This window comes from Rhinopithecus roxellana, chromosome 2, assembly GCF_007565055.1.
Source record: "Rhinopithecus roxellana isolate Shanxi Qingling chromosome 2, ASM756505v1, whole genome shotgun sequence".
Lineage (NCBI taxonomy): Eukaryota > Metazoa > Chordata > Mammalia > Primates > Cercopithecidae > Rhinopithecus > Rhinopithecus roxellana.
Window position 1 is genome coordinate 161116965 of NC_044550.1, and position 23034 is coordinate 161139998.

General features: G+C 42.4%; 1 protein-coding gene across 4 annotated transcripts in view; it reads left to right on the forward strand.

The window, feature by feature from the left end:
- PROM1 (prominin 1) overlaps nucleotides 1-23034 on the forward strand; it is a 116123-nt gene that overhangs the window by 22428 nt on the left and 70661 nt on the right. For all 4 annotated transcript variants that reach the window (XM_010358128.2, XM_010358127.2, XM_030923242.1 and 1 more), the window contains exon 3: nucleotides 22669-22724. In XM_010358128.2, coding sequence (XP_010356430.2) covers nucleotides 22669-22724 — 56 coding nt within the window. The remainder of the gene's footprint in view (nucleotides 1-22668; nucleotides 22725-23034) is intronic.

The following is a 23034-nucleotide window of genomic DNA, read 5'->3' on the forward strand; positions in this document are numbered from 1 at the left end:
TTAGCCCATAGAGAGACCTCTCATCCTTCATTTTTTAGATTTATGCCTAGGAGTCTTACTACCATTATTTTTTATTACTGTGAGGTAGTTTATTATTTATCAATTAATTTCAACCATTTTGCTGTTACATACATTGTTATAAATTATTTTCGTTATTTCACAAATATGCAAGTATATATATGGGGTAAATTCCTATAAATAGAATTGCCAGGTCAGTTTATAATTTTGTGAATTTGCATTGAGTGATTTTTCACTCAGGATAGACTGCGGTGACACAATTGTAGCTCACTGCAGCCTCCACCTCCTGGACTTAAGCGATTCTCCCATCTCAGCCTCCCCAGTAGCTGGACCACAGGCATGAACCACCCCACCTGGCTAATTTTTTATAGAGACGGGATCTCCCCATGTTGCCCAGGCTGGTCTAGAACTCCTGGGCTCAAGCCATCCTCCTGCCTTGGCCTCCCAAAGTGCTGGGGTTATAGACGTGAGCTTCTGAGCCTGGCAATTTGCACTTTTGATAGATATCGCCTAATGGCACTCCGTAAACTTTGAACCGGTTTACTTACATATCAGAAAATGTGGAAACAGCTCACTGAATTTTGTCTATTGTCTTGTGGGGTGGACATCATTTCTATTTTATGTACATGGAAATGGAGACTCAGAGAGGGTAACTTACTTAGCCAGGGGTCATATGGCTTGTGAGTGGGCAGAGCGGGAATTTGAACTCATATCTGACTGATTTCAGAATCTTGTTTTTTTCATTATCCTTTTAGACTAGGTTATTACATAGTACATTTAGGGGGATTGAACAATGCATTCCGTGGAAAATGCTTTGTAAGTTCCAGTACTTCCTAGATGTCTAGAAAGGAAAAACAAGTGGAGTGATTTTGAACATTTGATATAAAGGTTCTGTTCAGGTGTTACTCATTGGATTTTAGCCCATTCCCGAGGTACCTTTTTGGACATTGTACTGCTTGTTTTCCAAGTGTGTCTTCCCTGCTCCTACATGAATAGGTTCCAGAGTTAAAAGCTGGGCTTTATTGCCTTCTAATGTGCCTTTTAAATGAAAAATTATCTTTGTTTTATTTAGTTTATTTTTAGTAATTCTTCTATTTTATTTTTGGAAGCTTATTTAATTGTTTTTTTTTTAGCTTTTTGAGGTAAATTATTTTATTTTTATGCTTACTTTCTAATAAATGCATTTAAGTCTGTAAAGTTTCTCCTGAGGACAGTTTTGGCTTCCTCCTGTAAGTTTTTTAATGTGGTGTTCATATTTATTTATTTTTTCCTGAGATGGAGTCCTATTCTGTCGCCCAGGCTAGAGTACAGTGGTGTGATCTTGGCTCGCTACAACCTCTGTCTCTTGGGTTCAAGCAATTCTCCTGCCTCAGCCTCCTCAGTAGCTGCGAGCACCACCACGCCTGGCTAATTTTTATATTTTTGTAGAGATGGGATTTTACCATGTTGTCCAGGCTGGTCTTGAACTCGTGACCTCAGGTGATCCACCTGCGTTGGCATCATTTTTTATTTCTAGTAGTGTATCATTTGAGTTTTGATTCCCCTCTTTATTCATTTGGCTAATATTATTGAATAAATTTTATCTTTCTGAAAAGCAGTGATTTTTTTAAAAGCATGAGTTGTTATAGTTACTGTCATGCACATCCGTGTGAAGAGACCACCAAACAGGCTTTGTGCGAGCAATAAAGCTTTTTAATCACCTGGGTGCAGGCAGGCTGAGTCCAAAAAGAGAGTCAGCGAAGGGAGATAAGGGTGGAGCCATTTTATAGGATTTGGGTAGGTAAAGGAAAATTACAGTCAAAGGGGGGTTGTTCTCTGGTGGGTAGGAGTAGGGGTCACAAGGTGCTCAGTGGGGGAGCTTTTGGAGTCAGGATGAGCCAGGAAAAGGACTTTCACAAGGTAATGTCATCACTTAAGGCAAGGACCAGCCATTTTCACTTCTTTTGTGGTGGAATGTCATCAGTTACGGCGGGACAGGGCAGTTGCACTTCTTTTGTGATTCTTCAGTTACTTTAGGCCATCTGGCCTTATACGTGCAAGTCACAGGGGATGCAATGACTTGGCTTGGGCTAGAGGCCTGACAGTTAGTTCAGTAAAAAATGTTAAAGCCTTCAATGGTTATGTGCTGAAGTCCACTGGGCTTTGTCCCGAGCTGTGAGCCGGATGCCTAGAGCGATTCATAAAGACCCCTTCACTTTCTCCTCATTGTTTTCTGGAACTGCACAATGAAACCTGTTCCTTCCATTACACTTGTTGAGGCATTTGTTGATTATGTTCCAGTTTCCTCTTTGTGAGAGCCCTTGGAAAAAAACCTTCTTTCTAGTCTTTTTTTCTTGAACAATTGGCCTGGGTGGTTTCAGGTGGCTGCTACTGGGAAGTTGGGAAACAGTGAATCACCGTTCACCACAGGTATAGGACTCTGGTGGTACACCATTGCTTCGTATGTTCCTTATTCCGCAAACAGGTAAGGAATGAATGCTGCGGGGATGGAACCATCAGTCAGAGAACACCTGACTCTATGGAGCTGCTCTTTCCTCTTAGGTCCTCGGGCTTGCTTTTCTTTCTTTTTCTTCTTATTTATGCTACCATAACTCTATATGTATCTCTGTAAACCTAGGTAGATATGAATAAAAATAAAAATCCTAATCTTTCTTGAGTGGGATTAAAATAAGAAGAGTCGATAATTTAAAACTAGAGAAGGGAAATAGAGAAGATCTGTTTTCCCCATCAGCCTGGATGAAGGAAGTTTCTTTTGACTTGCAAAGAGAGTGGTGATTCGTTTACAGAAAACGGCTGGAGAGACAAAGACTCTGTTTAAGAAGCCTGTGGAGAAGAAGCTTCTTAGTCCACGCTGGGAGCCAGAAGGTGGTGATGTGACTATTCACATTTGGTTTTTCCTTAGCATTGATGACTTCACGTAGGAATCTCTAAGTTCCTGAGTTATGATTTGAAATGTTTCAGTCTGATGCTGTCACTGATGAAATTAGGACATGTTGACTAATTGAGATGAAGGCTCTCTTCGAACCTGACTGCATCCTGGGAAAGAGGAGGTTGTGTATACATTTTTATATCCTCTTGGAAATTGGCTGACCCAGAAGCTCAGCCTAATGAGATTTGGACAGCAGGCTTCCAGGAGGGCGATTGATTGTGACATGCTGCGTTTTATGTGCCAGATCTGTGTATAAATGACTGAACACCCGGGTGCCTGCCTGGCAAGGAATTGTGTTTCTTTAAAGAGCCATTCCAAATATAACTTGTGCATAGAAATAAAACTGAGCAGAAATGAGTATCTCCTTCTGAAACTCAAGTAAATAGCTCCCTGACTTCAGAAATGACAGCTTGCCAGGTGTTGCATTGCAAAAACAGGAGCGGGCCAGTTTTCCTGAAGACGAACTTGCTCACATGGAAATCACAAGCTCTCGTGTGAGAGTGTATTTCAAATCTGTCCCCTTCTGACCACCAGGACTGCCTTCCTGCAGCTGAGGCTGCCAGTTCCCTGGACCACGGCCAGGGCCTCCTAATGGGCAGAGAGAATGGGCAGCAGCCTACAGTAGTAGCTCCGAACCCCTGTAACAGCTAGGCCAGCCGACTCCCTGGGACATGCCAAACACTCCTCAGCCTCAGACCCTTTGCTTCTCTGCCTGTTCCCTTTGCCTGGACGACTCTTCTGCATGGCTCATTTCCTTTCTTTTCTTTTCTTTTTTTTTTTTGGCATGACTTGTTTCTTGTTTCATTCCAGCCTTTGCTCAAGTGTCATCTCAAAGGGACAGATCGTCTTCCACCCCCACACCCCTCACCTTGCTTCATTTTTCTTTATAGCATTTATTCTGGTATTACAGTAAATATTTGTTTATCTCACTTGATAGACTCTAAACATCTTGAAAAGGGGGAACTATTGATTTTGTTCACTCGTCCATACAGTAGCCCCATAACCTGGAGCAGCGCCCACAACACAGCAAGTGCCCCGTAATTGTCGCATGCACGAGTGGATACGCTTTTGTGTACCCTCTCAGGGCACCCCCCCTTCTCTTTGTGAACACCCACAGTCCTGCATTATAAAGATCCTCCTGCCCTCCTCTCCCACCAGGGTTGTTGTTTGGTGAAATCCTAAATCTGGTTGCAGCATTTTCTGGTTACTCTACTTCCTCAGGCCTACACCCAAGCGGCTGAGTGCTCCTAGAAACCATTGTGACTGTTTCAGCTGGACTCGCTTAAATGAATATCCACAGCCTCCACGAGGATGCTCGTACTCCTGACAGCTCTGACCTGTTTCCCAGTCAATCCTCTTTCCTAACACCCTGCTTGCACACGTCCTCTTCTCTTCTCAAATCTCTAGCCTGAACTCTCCTCTGCCAGCTAGAGACCTTACTCTTCATGGAGACTATGGATGGAGTCACGTGCAGACTCACTCATCCTTCCCTGTTTTGACTTCCAGGTTTTTACTAGGGTTAGATATGCAGAAAATGTTTTTGTTTGTTTGCGTTTAGGATTCTTTTCCCAGAACATTGTTAGCCAAAAGATTTGATTAATTTCCAAGTTTTTGAAGGAATTATCAATCCACCAGAAGGTCTGTGAGGTTTATGCCATTACTAGTGATGTATTGGGTATTTAGAAAATGGAATGGTAAAGGCTATGACATTGCATTTTTAAAAGTATATACTTCTCATTACTGTCAAGGTTGACTATTTTCACATCTGTTCCTTTTCTAAGGGTTTTGTCTGTGAAATGCCTCTGCCTAGCTGTGTAGCAGAGTCTTAGTCTTTTTATTATTGATTCCATGACAGCCTCTCCTCAGACGAAAACCCTTTCCTAGGCTGTTTACCATGAATTGGTATTAGGCTATTTGGTTTTAGGGAATTTGTGAGTTAGGGGAGATCTTCCGATCAGAAATAATTATTCAATTCCCTACTTCCATTTTGTAGATGAGAACACGAAGGCCCAGATAGCGGAAGCCTGCTCATTTAAGACCATGCAGCCAAATGAGAGCTGGTAGGATAACTAAGCCAGAAAGAAGACAAGGGGAATTTTTGTCTGGGAGGTTATCCTCCTGCCTCAAGTGATCCTCCTGCCTCAGCCTCCTGAGTAGCTGTAACTATAGACGTAAGCCACCATGACCAGCATAATTTCTCAAGAATGGTACTATGATTATGAATCCAGATTTTGTTTCTCCAAGGAAAATAGTCTTGCCTAGGAGAATGCTAGGTTCTTAGATCTCATTTAGATGCCTTATTTGGGGCATGCAAGTTTTACTGAGCAATTGCTGCAGGTAGACAGCACTGGGTTAGGGGTTACAGGATTTGTGTGGGAGAGAGAACATTTTCTACTTTAAGGAATGAACAGTGTCTCTAGCAGAGGAGACAAATGTATTTACATAGAATAAATAGTTCAGGGAACAGGTAAGCCAGTGGATCTTTAAATGTCACAAGTGAGTTGTGAGTTGCAGGGATTTAGTGATGAGAGAAATCAGCTGAGGACCTCACTTTTTAACTTTGAGGATAGGGATGATTCGCCACACCCCCCCCCCACCCTGGGAACTTGAGTACTGACCATTATAGGGAGGGTTTTGATAGGTGGAAATAGTATCAGCAGACCTCAGAAGGGTCATGAACAAGGCATGCTTTGGGAGGTCAGGGTTCTGGCTGAATTGAAGGGGTCTCCTTTGAAGGGAGACATCATTATAGCAATTCTATTAATTGCTCAATATGTATTGGGCATCTTGCTAAGATTTTCACACATTGTTTTTTAATGATGAGTATTATTATCTTCATTTTACTGATGGGAAAAATTGAGGCCCAGGGAATTTAAATAATTTGCTGAAGTTACACAGCATTAAGTTTCTGACCTGGAATTTGAACTCAGGATCACTTGATTTACGGTGGCCATATATTTGTCATTTAAACCAGCACCTTTTGAGAATAAAAGAGAGCTCTGGTAATGATTATGCCAGGACAGCAGATGTAAACCAGGGCTGTCTGGGCAAATCAAGATATGTTTGGTCACTCTGACTCCAAAGCCTGATTTCACTTTGATTTCAGTTGGAAGGGTAGGGTTACATTGTGGGTAGCTTTAAAGACAATTGATGGAGGCCGAGTAAAAGGGGTTAGATAGACTGATTAACCTGATAGCACTGTATAGAATGGAATGGAATAGAAGAGAGATGAGAGGCCAAAAGAATAATTAGTGGGTGACTTCATTAAAAGTAGGGTAGATGTGATGGAGATCTGAACTGGATGATGGAATGCAAGGGAGGTAAGACATCTATATAAATTATTTTGTTTTGTTTTGTTCGAGACAGAGTCTTGCTCTGTCACCCAGGCTGGAGTGCAGTGGCACAATTTGGCTCACTGCAACCTCCACCTCCCAGGTTCAAGCAGTTCTCTTACCTTGGCCTCCCAAGTAACTGGGATTACAGGTGCTCGCCACCATGCCCGGCTAATTTTGTATTTTTAGTAGAGATGGGGTTTCACCATGTTGGCCAGGCTGGTCTCGATCTCCTAACCTCAAGTGACCTACCTGTCTTGACCTCCCAAAGTGCTGGGATTACAGGCGTGAGCCACTGCTCCTGGCCTTATAAATTGTTTATAATGAAAAATTCCACACCTACTCAGAACCAGAAAGAATACAGTGAATCCCCATATGCCAGTGGTCCAGATAAAAAATGATTTGGTTTTGTCGTATTTGCTTTATCTATCTTTTTTCCTTGTATTTTCTTTGCATTTTTCTTTGCCGAAGCATTTAAAGCAAACCCAAACCTCACGTCACTTTCCCTCCCACCACAGCGTGCATTTCTAAAGAATATTGACTATCCATAGTGTCATTACCAAATTACCAAAGTTAATAAGAATTCTGATTATTTTACTCTTAAGTATCATCATTAAGTTTAGTGACCACATTTTCTCAGTTATCTTTTTTACTGTTTCTTTCCTTCCCTTGAATCAGAATCGCAACAAGGGAGAAAGAAACTCTTAAACATTGTGGTTTTTCTCCAAAACAGAGTCAAAAAGTTTTGAGCTTGATAAATGAGGAAAATTAGTTAACTGGTTAACTGGGAAGTAGAGTTTGGAAAAAGGAAAGTGATTGCAGAGAAAAATAGAAAGAGATCCAATAACTTTTTTCATTTCAGACTTTTATTTTGAATAACCTCAAACCTTAAAAACATTGCCAGAGTAGTACAGATGAATACCTGTTTATCCTCTACCTGGATTCATCAGTTGTTAATATTTTGCCACACTGTGAAATACTTCAGCATGCACTTCAGGTCATTCTCCTACATAACCACATGCAAATGTGGCATGCAGAACATTTCACATTATTATGACACTTTTGTCTCCTAAACAGTTCATATTTACATTTCTCAAATATTTACATTAATTTTTTAATAACTTTTATTCAAATTAAATATTTTGTCTGTGGTACTACATAAATGACATGTCCTCTCACTGTTGTCATAGTAGGAGGCTCGTGATGTCAATTTGTCCCATTGTTGGTGAAATTAACCATGTGGTTAAGGTAGTATCTTCCAGATTTTTCCATATACTATCCCGTTCCCCAACAATCATTTGCCTAGGGCTTTTAGCATTCATAGGTTATTATTGCCTTAATAAATCATTTACTGCCAGGCCCAGTGGCTCACTCCTCCAATCCCAGCACTTTGGGAGGCTGAAGTGGGCAGATCACTTGAGCCCAAGAGTTTGACACCAACCTAGGCAATATGGCAAAACCTCGTTTCTAGAAAAAAATACAAAAATTAGCCAGGCATGTTGGTGTTGTGCACCTGTAGTCCCAGCTACTCGGGAAGGAGACTGAGGTGGGAGGATCACCTGAGCCCAGGGAGGTTGAGGCTGCAGCGAGCCGAGATCACACCACTGCAGTCTAGCCTGAGTGACCAAGTAAGACTCTGTCTCAAAAAATAAAAAATAAACCATTTACTATAGTGCTGTAAGGTGGTGGTGTTCTGTCGCTTCTTTTCCATTTATTAGGGGGCATTCTGCTGTATCAGGAGCATTCTGATACCATGTTATAGGAATGGGGAAACCTGCCTATTTCATTATTTTCCAAGGACTTTATGGCGATTTTGTGAGTGGCCAGAACAGAGCTCGGGGCTGTCGATTCTGTGGGAGTGCAGTGAGTAAGGCTGGAGATGTGGAGTTGTAGAAACAGTCAGGGAGGAAAGGTTAGGTGCTTCCTCAGTTGCTAAGGAGGTTTGATTTAGCCTGGCATTCTCAGTGGGGGTTCACGAGTGTTCAGGCTCAGCTATCACAAAGCGTTCCTTTTCATCTCCACACTGGCTGCAGGGTTTCCAATCCCATAGCTCATAAACAGGCATAGATATAGATCCAACAGAGAAGTTGGTTTGTTTTGTGTTTAAATTGAAAGAAGGTGGCCTTTGGGCATTTCATTCCCTTCCTTTTCTTTTGGGGTTTTGTTTTCTGACATTATATAGAACTTTATGTAGGAGAGATTCAAAGCAAATAAGAAGATGTCATGTTTGTATTGGATTCTAGGAAGTTTCTTGGAGGGCCACCGAGTTCTTGTAAATCCCAGTCTCATTTGGAGTTTGTGACTCTGCTCTCAGCTGCGAAGAATAATTGGAAGACTCTGTTAAGATGCTGGGCTCATTAAACCAGGGTCAGAAACCCGGTCCCGGTTTGCTCAGCTGGGAGAAAAACCATTCCGTGTCCAAAGACAGTCTGGATCTTGACCACCTGACCAGGCAGCCACAATGACTCTGCTGTTGGGCACAAAGGGGAAGGGACTTTACAGTCTGAACTCACAAAGCACATCCTGATGAGGCCTTACATGTCCCACTCAACCTGTGGCCGAAACCCCACACTCAGCATCTTGGAGTGTAAAGTCAACTCATTCTGTGCTCAGAGAGGACTTGGCACACGATAGGTGCCTTCTTCACCTCACAGGATGATGGATATTTAGAGTGGTTAGAGAGTTCACAGCTGAGCATTTGTTAATGTTTCCCAGCACTCAAAAGGTTGTTAGTGATAATAATGGCATAGCATTTATAGAAGAGGAAATGAAGGCGCAGAGTGGCTGAGCCACCTGCCCAAGGCCACAAAGCCATTAAATAGCGGGGCTGGAGTTCTCTGCCCCTAACTGCTATGGTAATTGCCTGTCTTTCCTCATCTCCCATCCTGGCATTTTATTTAAGCAGTGCCAGTTACTTGCAGTTCCTTCAACCTGTCATGTTGTCTCATGTCTGAATAACTTTGAACATGCAGTTCCCTGTCCCTGGATTTTTTTCCCTTCACTTAATAGTTGGATATTTCTACTCTTAAGACACAGCTCAAATATTACCTGCTCTAGTAAGTCTTTACTCCTCATAACTCTCCCAATGTAGCCAGCTGATGCTGAGCCTTATATGCCTGCATCTCCCCACACAGCACACCTACTTTATTTTGTTTACTGATCTGTCTTCCCAGTAGGCAGTGAGCCTATTAACAGCATGGATTGCATATTTTCATCCTTGTATCCTTAGAACGCAGTATAGACTCTGAAATGCATTTGTGCCTTTTAAGCATTTTTGGGAATATAGTCTGACCATGCCATTAAATATATGAAGGGATTTCAAAATGTTCATGGAAAATATGTATATGAAAAAAACTACGCATGGATTTCAAAAGTTTTTTGCATCAAAATAAACTTATATTAATTTCTTCTAAGATATCTGAATAGGTACTAGTTTGACTCACTAAGAAGGACAAGACACCAATTTTAAAATAGCCTGGATTAGGCTGGGCGTGGTGGTTCACACCTATAATCTCAGCACTTTGGGAGGCCAAGGTAGGGAGATCACTTGAGCCCAGGAGTTTGAGACCACCCTGGGCAACATGATGAAACCTCGTCTCTACAAAAAATACAAAAATTAGCCAGGTCTGGTGGCATGTGACTGTAGCCCCAGCTACTCAGGAGGCAGAGGCAGGAGAATCACCTGAGCCCAGGAGATCGAATCTGCAGTGAGCCATGATCGTGCCACTGCACTCCAGAACGGGCAACAGAGTGAGATCCTGTTTCAAAAAAAACAAAAACCAAACAAACACCCTGTATCAGTGCAACATGAATTCTAAAACTGAAGCAAGAACAAACATCCATTTTTTTTTGTTATTGTTGTTATTTTTTATTTTGAGATGGAGTCTTGCTCTGTCACCCAGGTTGGAGTGCAGTGGCATTATCTCGGCTCACTGCAACTTCTGCCTCCTGGGTTTAAGGGATTCCCCTGCCTCAGCCTCCTGAGTAGCTGGGATTACAGGTGCCCACCACCGTACCCAGCTAATTTTTGTATTTTTAGTAGAGATGGGGTTTAACCATGTTGGCCAGGCTAGTTTCGAACTCCTGACCTCATGACTGCCCACCTTGGCCTCCCAAAGTTCTGGGATTACAGGTGTGAACCACCATGCCCAGCCCAAACATCAAATTTATGGTGAAGCTTGGGTGGAAGAATAGTGAAATAATGGATGCTTTACACATAGTATATGGGGACAATGTCTTAAAGAAATCACAGTTTGCAAATGGGTAACTCATTTTAAGAAGGAATGAGACAGTGTTGAAGATGAAGCCTGCAGTGGCTGACCATCCACATCAATTTACAAGAAAAAAATTCGTCTTGTTCATGTCATATTAAATACAATAATAAACTATATATACATATCTTTAAATATATATAAATTTAAGGAGATCAGAGCCCTCTTATTCAGTACAATCATGAGTGGTAGTTGGTAAGTTTCTCATGACAAATATGTGCTGAAATACTGTAAAAATGGTTCTAGGTCACATATCCTACATAAGAATATGGTGAGATCTGATTTACAGGAACCAGCATTTTTAACTTTGTTTTGTCAAGAAGTGTGTATTTCTTATCTGTGGATGCGGGAAGAGGGAGATAGAGTACTAGATTAATAGAATTATTTTAAACATTTAATTTAATTAAAACAAATTTATGTGAGCTTAAACTATATATAAGGAAAACAATTTCCCCTTCACGCTGCTTCTAATCATACTGCCTGTCCTGGGGGAGTCATTGTCGACAGCTGAGCCTTTTTTCACGTAGAACAAAATAGGGTTTGGCTGATTCACATTCTCACAGCAGTGTTTGTGATCTCACGTGGACCTCCATACAGACCAAAAAATGTGATTCAAATAAACTTCCTTTCCAAGGTCCTCCCAGTAAATCGTCCCCCAGGAACAGCAGGGACAAAGGCTGTAAATGGAATTATGCTTTCCAGGAATGTCTGAGGGAAAGAAATGCCGTCGGAATCCACAAATAGTTTGGCAGTGGTCCTTCCCCACCCACCCCCCCCACATTCGCCAGGGGCGGCAGCACGGGGCCCCGGCCCATGGCCCATCACACTGTGGGAGAGCCCCAGCCCAGCCGCCCCATCATCAGGGTGACTGCACCGCAATGGCCGGCATTCCAGGCTCCAGGAGACCTCAGGAGCGTCCCTTCACCCTGTGCAACCTGAGTATTCGCTTCCTCTAAAGGAACTGGAAATGATAATCTTCCCAGTGACAGGCTGGGCTGTACCACATGCTACATCCAGGTAAAGTAAAATCACAGGCCACACGTGGCTGTGAGCACGGCTGCCAGGAGGCTAAACGGGCCAGACTGGTCCAGATGTTTTCACAGAAATAGCTTCCTGGGCAGCATGTTTTCTGAGCTCCTGACTCGCAGAGTGAGTTCGTGCCACCATTCATTCTAGTAAAAGCCAACGTGTGTCAGTCCTGCAGGGAGAAGCCACTCCGGTCAGCGAAAGGAGAGGAACTGATATAGGAAAAAAACACCCCAAAGGTGTTCAACTTGGGTGACGGGCACCTGTAGTCCCAGCTACTCGGGAGGCTGAGGCAGGAGAATGGCGAGAACCCGGGAGGCGGAGCTTGCAGGGAGCCGAGATCGCGCCACTGCACTCCAGCCTGGGCGACAGAGCGGGACTCCGTCTCAAAAAATAAAATAAATAAAATAATAAAATAAAATAAAGGAAAGGGAGCTCTTCCTGTAGTTTGTTATATACATGGAGGCAGCGGGGATACATTTGATACGTCTAATAAATACAGCTTGGCTTCTAAAAGTCTGAAACTTCAATCCTTTTATCAAAAACCAAACTGAATAGTTTAGTCATGTGGATGTGAGGATTTGAAGGATTTAAAGGCAAGTGCTCTGAGAAACTGAAAAGTACAGCCCTGTTGGAGCAGAAAATGGTTTTTCAATGCATATCACTCAGGTACTAAATTCAGACAGGCGCAACTCAGCCACAGCATAAGGACATAGGCTCAGTCAGGAAGTTTGGGGAACTCCAGGACCCGAGGCCATCGTGCTGTTTGGGTCCCCCCAGAATCCCTTCTTTGGTCTCAGTTTCACCCACACCAGCTACAGGAAAATGTGAGCTGAGGAGTGGACAGATTGTGTTCATTTCATTATGAATAATGAGCACATTTAGCCAAATGGGGGTGCTGGAAGGTAGAGTTGATAAATATATTTTTCAGAGAAGCCACACTTAACTCTTCAAGTGACAAACTTTTTTAGCTCTAGTATTTTCCGTGGAAATCTTTTCAAAAGGCATGTATTTGAATTCAGGCCTTTGAATTGAGTGCACACCAAATATAAATCAACTTTTTTTTGTGGGAGTGGTTAAGGGTCTTCATTCAAGATCCTTGTCCTCAGAGACTATGTGTGGCCTCTTGCCCTTGTGCTCACTGGGCCCTGATTGCTGCCCTTTGCTTGGTAGGGGGCTTAGGTTGTCGACAGTTGTCATTAATGATGGTTCCTCTACCTGCTCTGAAACAGAGCTGCTCAGAGATATTCTGCTCCTGCACCTATGAGATATAACCATCCAGCAGGAGCAATAGCTGACTGGGGTAGAATTAGGCCAGGCTATAGTAGATGATGACGTAAACAAACATTCATCTAGTGTTGCTGCTAAAAGTATTTTATAGATGTTGTTAACATCTACAACTAGTTTAACGAAACTAATTGTAATGAAACTAATTGTGATGAAACGAATTGATACCTTTACATGAAAGGCAGTATCAGCTGAACACTGTAAGTACCGGCCGGGCATGGTGGCTCATACCTGTAATCTCAGCACTTTGGGAGGCCAAGACAGGCAGATCACTTGAAGTCAGGAGTTCTAGACCAGCATGGCTAACATGGGGAAATCCCATCCCTATTGAAAATACAAAAATTAGCCAGCTGTGGTATGTGGCATGTACCTGTAATCCCAGTTATTCGGGAGGGTGAGGTAGGAGAATTGCTTGAACCCAGGAGGCAGAGGTTGCAGTGAGCTGAGATTGCCCCATTGTACTCCAGCCTGGACAATAGAGACTGTCTCTCTCAAAAAAAGAAAGGCAGTACCCTTGATAAAGTGAGTGGGCTTCATCCAATCAGTTGAAAGGCCTTAAAAGCAAAAACTGAGGTTTCCTGAGGAGGAAGAAATTCTACCCCAAGACTATAGCATCCACTCCTACCTGAGTTTACAGCCTGCCAGCCTGCCCTACAGATCTCAGACTTGCTACCTCCCACAATTCCTTAGAATAAGTCTCTGAATATCTATATTACTGTCTCATATTGGCTCTGTCTCTCTAGGGAACCATGACAGAGACAGGCAGTTATTCCCAATGTTTGCGAATGAGGGTGGGAAGGAGTGTGTGATTGGAGGAAGGCCTAGCCCTCTGCCTATTCTAGTCACTGAAGAATCAAATGAGCAAGGTCACCTGTATCTTGATGCAGAGTCTGTGATGACCGAGTACCGTCTCTGAAGTACCCACTCTGTGTAGACAGTGTGACTCCGCGAGTCAATGGGGTCATTCTCGTCTCCCTTGAGCTTGTGATTTGGAGCTGAAGTGACTGGCTTTGCACCAGATGAGAGGCAAATGCATGTATATTTGTATGTCTTAAGTTAAAATAAAATATCTAAGGCTTGTTTTCCTTCTTTTTCTTTTCCAGTCAACCTAACAACTGATTATATCTACTACGCTGATTCAATGTCGATTTAAACATTTTCACACAATGAATTGGCTCTTTAAACATTGTTTTCCTTGATGAAAGGTAAATTGAGTCAAGCTATGCAAATAACTAGACATTTCTGGATTTGTTTAAAGTCATGAGGTATTTTCCCATCAAGAGAAGACAAATTTTTATTAGAAAATGGAATCAGGAAGTTCTAAAGCATAAAAACAACACCCAGCAGGCCTAACCCAATGAGGGAAGACAAGACTCAGAGGCAGCGTTACCTCTGTTTGTTACTTAAGATCCCTTCCAAATGGGAGCCCTGGAGAAAGTGCTGGTGGCCACATATAAACCACATAAATGTTTTTATTTTTACCAACTGGCTCTGCATTCTCCTCCAGAAAGGGCAGCCTGAATCTGGAAGCTAGTGCTCCCAACTCATTTTACCAGCCATTTGTACTCATAACTCTTGGAGATGCTACTGAGATCTTAAACCAGCTTAACCTTGACCCCTATCTGATGCACTATTCCCAGGATAATACTGTTACCTGAGAACATTTTCCTTAAGTATTTTGGCAGTAGAGGCTTGTTTGAATTGGTGGTTTAAATTGGTTATGGACATGTGTTTTGTAGATTAGGACAATTCAATTGGTAGGCTTATTGGATGTGTCTCAGGCCCGGGATGACTCTCCAAGCTTTGTAGACCATGGATGAGAAGCAGGCAGGAAGAGTGATTCATCGGAGCTATACTCCACTGTATGTGGTCGTGAGTTTTATGAGTGCAAGTACCTTTTCATGCATTCTCTTTTATGAATACAGGAATTCATATCTTTGAGTGAAGATGTCTTCAAAATCTCAGTTTATGTGGGTGCTGGTTTGTAAGCTTCACTCAGTCTCTGCACATGTCATGTGTATGTTTACTTTCTGCTGAAACCAAAGTTTTGTTTTGTTTTTTTCTCATTCTATGTTTAGTCAAAGCTGGCGGGATAGGCTACTGGGAGAGGAGGCATGTAGCTAGAAAATGTTGGGGGTCTTAATTCAGTAAGGTGTGTTTTATTAGGGTAAGTAACATCCTTTGCTAAGAGAAACAAGCCCAAATCTCAGTACAAAATGTGGTTCACTGCTCAGTCCAACATAGAGGCTGCCGTGAGTTGGGTGGTGTGGTCTGGGGACTCCGGCTCGCTCTACCGAATGGTTTTGCCAGCCGCTTGGGCTTCGGAATCCTCCACTGGATCCTCTGTATTTGACTGAGAAAAGAATAAAGAGGGCAAACATGCAGGGTCTTTTGGGAGGTTTCAGAGGCCAGGCCTGGAAGTGGTGTGCGTGTACGTCCATCCGTGTTTTGCTCTCCAGAACTCAAGTTCCCTGGTCCCTCTTAGCTGCAAAAGAGCTGGGGAATAGAGTCAGGCTGTGGGCCAGGGAGGAAGAGGCAACACACAGATGGCACAGGACACTTTCATTCTGTGCCAGTCGCCGAGGGCTGGCAGGGAAGAGTGGAGTGTTGAAGGCCGTGGGATCCCAGAGTGGAGGTGGGAGAGGCTAACATGTCTTTTAGCATCTGTAGTGCTCCATATATTATATAGCAGGCACTGCACTGGACACTTTGTGCTCCCTATATTACATACCAGGCACTGCACTGGATGCTTTTCTTGGGGCAAGATGCCTCTCGATCTTCCATAGCCTGTGTAATGCCAGCACATCCAGAGACTTAGCACTTTTTGAACTGTGTAGATGTGTGTTTTTTCTGGGCTTGTCAGTTCTACTTGGTTTGCCTGCTTCCCCCGTCCCCTCAGGAATTTGGTCTAGATGGGGGCAAGTTGTCAAATTTATTTGGAAGTGCCTCCAGAAAGTCTTTTGTGCCTGGAAGGGAACAATTATAGTTGCGTTTTAATTAGTAATTAATTTACAAAAATGATGCATGTACAAACCTAGTTTCTGCAAGTCTCTAAATTGAACTTGAATATTATTTTATTCTGTGTCTTTTCAGAAAATATGAATAATCTCTTTCACTTTGATCAGTGTTGTTTTAATGTGTGGGTTAACATATTAAATCCTTCTTAGCACAGAGCCACGTGTGAGACCCCTGAGCTATGTGTGTTTAAGATGGGGCCACCAAAGGCAAAAGAGGGACTCTGGTCTCTCTGCAGAGAGGCACTTAACACTATTTATGCTCTTAATTAATCACATTTCTAAGTAAACACAAGTGCCCAAGCAAGCTGACTTACAGATACTATCAGCAAAATCTTTCCAAGAGCACTTAAGCTTGGCACAAGTCTGATAAATCTACTGCAAACAACAGGGGATTTTAAGTTCTCTATTCATTTTACAAGAGAACATTACAGGGGTGGAATTTCACTAGGCCCAGCTTGGGCCAGAATCTACATATGTACTCAAAGAAACCAGTTTGGGAACAGAAATATCTTAGTCAAAGATGAGTTTTGATTCACATAAAGAAGATGGATCTCTTATAATATGTGGGTCCTGCATAAGGCACGTTTCTTATTTTAGCTTACTTCTGTGGCTCAGACATCTCAAAACTCAGAAATCGCACACATACGCATGCAGCCTGTTGGAGAAACTCCTGCTGCATGTGCTGTTGATGGAGCCCTGTTGAAGTGTAGTGAGAAGGTCCAAGAGAATCCCACAAAGCTAAGCATACTGCCAGCGCTATCCCCTGACCTGGGCGGCCGGGGGTGGGGGTGGGGGGGCGGGGGAAATGGGGTGTGAGAGAGAGACAGAGAGAGAGACCCTGAGTTCCAGAACTCGTTTTGGCTGCTGGCCGTAGAAAGTCCATCCTGAAGTTCACAGGGCTGCTCACTCCCAGGCCACACACCCTGGAGAGGCTGGCAGTCAGAGCTATGGACAGAGCAATGGATGGAGAGGTGCAGAACCACGTCCCAGACAGCGTCATGGGGCAACCCATGTGCCCTCAGGAGCAGGCTGCCCTTATTTTCTATACTTTCCAGGCTACAGTACGCATTCCTGCCACCTTCTCAGCACGTGCAGTCCAGAAAAATATCCATTCAAAGTGGAGCTCCCGTGATGCTGCCAGGGCTGATTCTCACGCGGGCCTTCAATTCTCAGTCTCTTGCCTTGTGCTTGGAAGACTGTGGCAGTGACTCCAGACCAACGTCCTTTTCACCAAGGGCCTGGGGAAGGGAGGTGTTAGTGAACATTTCTCCCCCCAAAAAGCCAAGGCTTAGCTGCGTGTGGTGTGCACGCCTGTGGTTCCAGCTACTCTGGAGGCTGAGGCCAGGAGTTGGAGGCTGCAGTGAGCTATGATGACGCCACTGCCCTCCAGCCTGGGTGACAGAATGAGATCCCATCTCTATGAAATAAAAAACAAGAAAAGCCAAGACTTGAGTCTGTTGAGTCTGTCTCTCACTGGCTGAAGCTGGATTGTCTGTTGACTCCTAAACCAAGTTATAGGGGGTTGAGGGAATATGCTGCTTGTCTCAGACCAGAAGGTCTCACTCACACACTGTGGGTCTCAGATCCCCTTTAACTCTTAGAAATTATTCAGGGCCCCAAAGAGATTTTGTTTATCAATATTGATCATATTTGAAGATAAAATGGAGAACACCTTAACATATATTTGTCAATTTATTTTAAAAGAAAGATAGTAAACCCTTTTCATAAATAACTTAATTTTGTTAAAAATAACTACGGTTTCCAAAAGCAAAAATCATGAGAAGAGTGGCATCAGTTTTTGCATTTCTGCAGATCTCTTGAACATCTGGCTTAGTGCAAGTCAGCTGGATTTTCATATCTGTATTTGAGTTGGTCCTGTTGAAGTACTGGGTGTTAGCGCGACTGATGTATAGCGTGAAGGTCTGCTCTCACTGAAATACGTAGTTGTAAAACAGAGTCATATTTTAGTATTCTCTTCAGATAATTGTGGATATTTTTCTTTAATACCACACTAAAACTGTACAAGTGCTAGTTTGTAAAGGTTATTTGCAATGTGGAATCTGGAACCACATGAATTAGTTTTTTATATTTTAATCTATTAACATCCACTGGTCTGTCTTCCACTGTATTTATTTATTTAAAAAAATTTAAATTTGTATAAATTTATGGGGTACAAATGTAATTTTGTGACGTGGATAGAGCACATTGTCGTGAAGTCAGGGCTTTTAGAGTATCCGTCACCTGAATAACGTACTCTGTACCTATTAAGTAATTTTTTATCATCTGCCCTCCTCCCACCTCCCTGTCTCCCACTTCGAATGGATCTTTTTCCATGCAGGATTTTGTGACATGATGCATGAATCATCTGGAAAATATTCAGTCACTGAGTTTTGCACATCTCCCAAATGTGGACATATTTCATTTTATAGTATCAAAAATTCTTTAATATCCTTACTGATCACGTTAGAAAGGCATGAGTACTGGAATGCTGTCAAGCTCATGGTGGTGGATACACATTTTGCAAAATTCTAATTTTTGCTTGAAAGTTCTAATTTTATCATTGGCAACACATCCCGTCAGTGGCTTCTTAAACTTGCAAGCTCCACTTCTTTCATTTTAGAGAAAATGCTGGCCAGGCACGGTGGCTTATGTCTGTAACCCCAGTGCTTTGGGAGGCCAAGGTGAGAGGATCGTTTGAGGCCAGGGGTTTAAGACTAGCCTAGGCAACATAGTGAGACCCCATCTCTACAAAAAATAAAAATAAAAAAATTATCTGTGCATGGTGGCCTGCACTTGTAGTCCTAGCTATGCAGGAGGCTGAGGGGAGAGGGGAGGATAACTTGATCCCAGGAGTTCAAGCCTGCAGTGAACCACGATTAAGGGTTGAGATTGGGTATATCCAAGTCTGAATAGTCACAATTTGTCTCTCAGTCTTTCTTATTTAGTTTTATTTATTTTTTATTTTTTTGAGGCAGGGTCTCACTCAGTCACCCAAGCTGGAGTGCAGTGGCATAACTGTGGCTTAGTCGAACTCCTGGGCTCAAATGATCCTCCTACCTCAGCCTCGCACTACAAGTGCATGCCCCCACACTTGGCTAATGTGGGGTCTCACTATGTTACCCAGTTGCCCAGGCTGGTCTCAAACTCCTTGGCTCGAGCAATCCTCTGTCCTTGGCCTCCCACAGTGCTAGGATTACAGGTGTGAGCCACCGCGCCTGGCCATTAACTTTTCTTCCAAGTAAAGATGGTGTTCCATGAAAACTGTGGCTGGTTGAGCTCACAACTTAAAACACTTGCACAAATGCTTTTTGCACATTATCTTTGGATGTGCGTGAAAGAGCTTTATGTATAGTTACCATTTCTTTACACAGGATAATAAAAAGAGCTGTATTCACAGGTTGAAATTTAATGAAAATAATTTTTTTTTTTTTTTTTTTTTTTTTTTTTTTTTTTTGAGATGGAGTCTCGCTCTGTCACCCTGGCTGGAGTGCTGTGGCCGGATCTCAGCTCACTGCAAGCTCTGCCTCCCGGGTTCACGCCATTCTCCTGCCTCAGCCTCCCGGGTAGCTGGGACTACAGGCGCCGCCACGTCGCCTGGCTAGTTTTTTGTAGTTTTTAGTAGAGACGGGGTTTCACCGTGTTAGCCAGGATGGTCTCGATCTCCTGACCTCGTGATCCGCCCGTCTCGGCCTCCCAAAGTGCTGGGATTACAGGCTTGAGCCACCACGCCCGGCCTCATGAAAATAATTTTTAATGCTTTATCAAGACCCTTCTTAAGTGTAACTGATTATTGAACATGAATGCCTGATGGGAAAGAATATAATGAGTATTAGCTGCAATCTTGATTTGTGCCAAATCACCTGCATTCTTATCTACCACTGCCTTTGCACCCTAGTGCAAATGTCAACACAACAAAAAAAGCAATTAACATCTTGTGTTTTGACCTCACGGACACCCTGAACATATCTTGGGGATTCCCACAGCCCATGTTTGGAGACCTGCTGGTTTAGACCCGTGAGGATCTACCTTTGTGGTGCTGGGCTCACGGCTTTCCCAGTCCACGTGGCCTGAGAGGATGGAAGGAGCAGTTCCCCAAAAGAAATCCGAAGTTTTTCATTTTGTTTTTGTTTGTTTGCTTTGTTTTGTAGGGGAAAAAATAAAAGTGAATGGATATTGAATGGCCAAAATGACAGTCTTCCACACTGCACTTACCATGGATACTGTTCTATAACCTGCATTCTCTAAATTCCTTCATATAATAATAGCAGGTATATACCATGTTCCCACTATGTGCCAGGCTCGGTGCTGTTTTATTTATAAATGTTTTCTCACTTCACCCTTAGTGGTCCTTTGAGAGTAGGGACATCTTATTTTGCAGATGAGGATGTTTGTAGCAGTTATTTACCTACAGACACTCAGTTAAGTGGTAGAGCTTGGATTCCCTTCTAACTCGTTTCTAGATCAAGATCCCAAAATGCAACATATTATGCTGTGCAGCTAAATATATTTTAATAAATAGATGATTTCTCAGTTTCTAAATCAACAGTAGACTATTTATTTATTTATTTATTTATTTATTTTTATTACACTTTAAGTTCTAGGGTACTTGTGCACAACGTGCAGGTTTGTTACATACGTATACATGTGCCATGTTGGTGTGCTGCACCCATCAACTAGTCATTTACATTAGGTATATCTCCTAATGCTATCCCTCCCCACTCCCCCTCCCCACGACAGGCCCCAGTGTGTGATGTTTCCCACCCTGTGTCCAAGTGTTCTCATTGTTCAATTCCCAACCATGAGTGAGAACATGCAGTGTTTGGTTTTCTGTTCTTGCGATAGTTTGCTGAGAATGATGGTTTCCAGCTTCATCTATGTCCCTACAAAGGACATGAACTCATCCTTTTTTATGGCTGCATAGTATTCCATGGTGTATGTATGCCACATTTTCTTAATCTAGTCTGTCATTATTGGATATTTGGGTTGGTTCCAAGTCTTTGGTATTGTGAATAGTGCTACAATAAACACATGTGTGCATGTGTCTTTACAGCAGCATGACTTATAATCCTTTGGGTATATACCCAGTAATGGGATGACTGGGTCAAATGATATTTCTAGCTCTAGATCCCTGAGGAATCACCACACTGTCTTCCACAATGGTTGAACTAGTTTACAGCCCCAGAATCTACAAAGAACTCAAACAAACTTACAAGAAAAAAACAACTCCATCAAAAAGTGGGCAAAGGAGATGAACAGACACTTCTCAAAAGAAGACATTTATGCAGCCAACAGACACATGACTCTTTCATTCAATGAAATTTTAAACAGAAGCCTGATCTGTAAAACAGACCAAAGCAATGCTGACTGGTTGAAGGGGGAGGTAACCTGTGTTGTCTGAAGGGGATTAGACAGCCTCAGTGTTCCTCTGGTCCTTAGGCAGCCCCCGAGGTACTGTGAAGAAACTATTGGGGTTCCCTGGGTGCATATCAGTTTGAAAATCTCTGTTCCTGCAGCATAATCTTTAAATATCACCCATATCTCTGAGTTGTGGAGGAGAAAAGTTGTTTTGCAGAAAGCCTTTTGGGAAAGTGGCTTGCTTTGTTTTCCTGTATGTTAATCTGAACTTTTTGCATCGAAAAAGGAGTCGATGTTTCGTTTGCCCCCACCCCCACCCCCACCCGCCCCACCCCTCCAGTAGTACATTTCAGATGTGATGGATATAGTGATAGTAATGCAGGAGCTCCTTCCTGGGGTGAGAGACAGTGTACAGGGTTGCAGAAGGAGGAAGACCTGGGCCTTGGTCTGGCCTCCTCACGAATCACTATGTCACCCTCTCTGTCCCTGTCTCAGTTGTCTCATATCATTCTTAGATGGCGGTTCAGGGTTAAGTGGTGGCTCTTAACCTTTTTTTGGTCCCAGGCCTATGTGAGAATTTGAAAATGCTCTAAATGAATATTTATGGAAAAGTTCAAGTTTGTGTTGCATAGTTTTTTGTGCACTGCTTGGAGACAGGAATAGAAGGATTTCCCATGTTAAGAACTCTTGAGTTAGGTTATTTTATTTTATTTTTTTAGATGGAGTCTGGAGTGCAGTGGCACAATTTCGGCTCACTGCAACCTCCACCTCCTGGGTTCAATTGATCCTCCCGCCTCAGCCTCCCAAGTAGCTGGGATTACAGGCATGCGCCACCACACCTGGCTAATTTTTATATTTTTAGTAGAGATGGAGTTTCACCATGTTGACCAGACTGGTTTCGAACTCCTGGCCTCAGGTGATCCGCCTGCCTCTGAGTCCCAAAGTGATGGGATTACAGGTGTGAGCTGCAGCACCCTGCCGAGTTGGGTTAATTTTAAGATTCCTTTTATCCATTCCTTTGTAAAATATTAATATCAGGCAAATGTGGAATTATTGAAAAATAAATTTCATTTGTGTTTCCAGATAATTAAGATTAGCAATTTCAGCATAATTTTTATAAATGATTATTAATAAGCTGTATGTGGTTTGCTGGTAAATATTAAAGTGTATTATGATAAATTACTAACTTAAAAATGACAACTCTCTAATTCTGTCCCTGACAAAATAATAAATCAGAAATATTTGTCTTCTATTCTTGGCTTCTGGCTAGAGGTCATTAATTCTTTAACTATATTAAGAAATAGGAATAAAATTATAAAAATAATAGAAATATAGTTATAATAATTTGTAAGTATATAAAGATCTTTTTACAAATATGCATTTTATATTTTTACTGAAAAAATAATTTTGCTATTTTGTGGCTTTTTTTCCAGACACTTTGAGAAAAGTCATACAGAAGGCACGTGAGTCCAAAATTGATTATGATAAGGTAATTTTCCATTGGTGTATTTATTATTAAAAATATGAAGTATGAGAAAAATTTTGGCTGACTTGAAAGTAAATCTTTAAATAACCAGTTATTCAATCTGCAATTTTAGTAACCTTTTTTGACTAAGAACTTTCATGGAATATTGAACCACCTTACAAATCCCATTTGAACCATAGCAGAAATTTCCAAAGTAGCATTTGAAGAAAGCCTTTCAAGTTGTATGTTATTTAAAAATTAAAAACTATGGCCGGGCACGGTGGCTCACGCCTGTAATCCCAGCACTTTGGTAGGCTGAGGTGGGCAGATCACG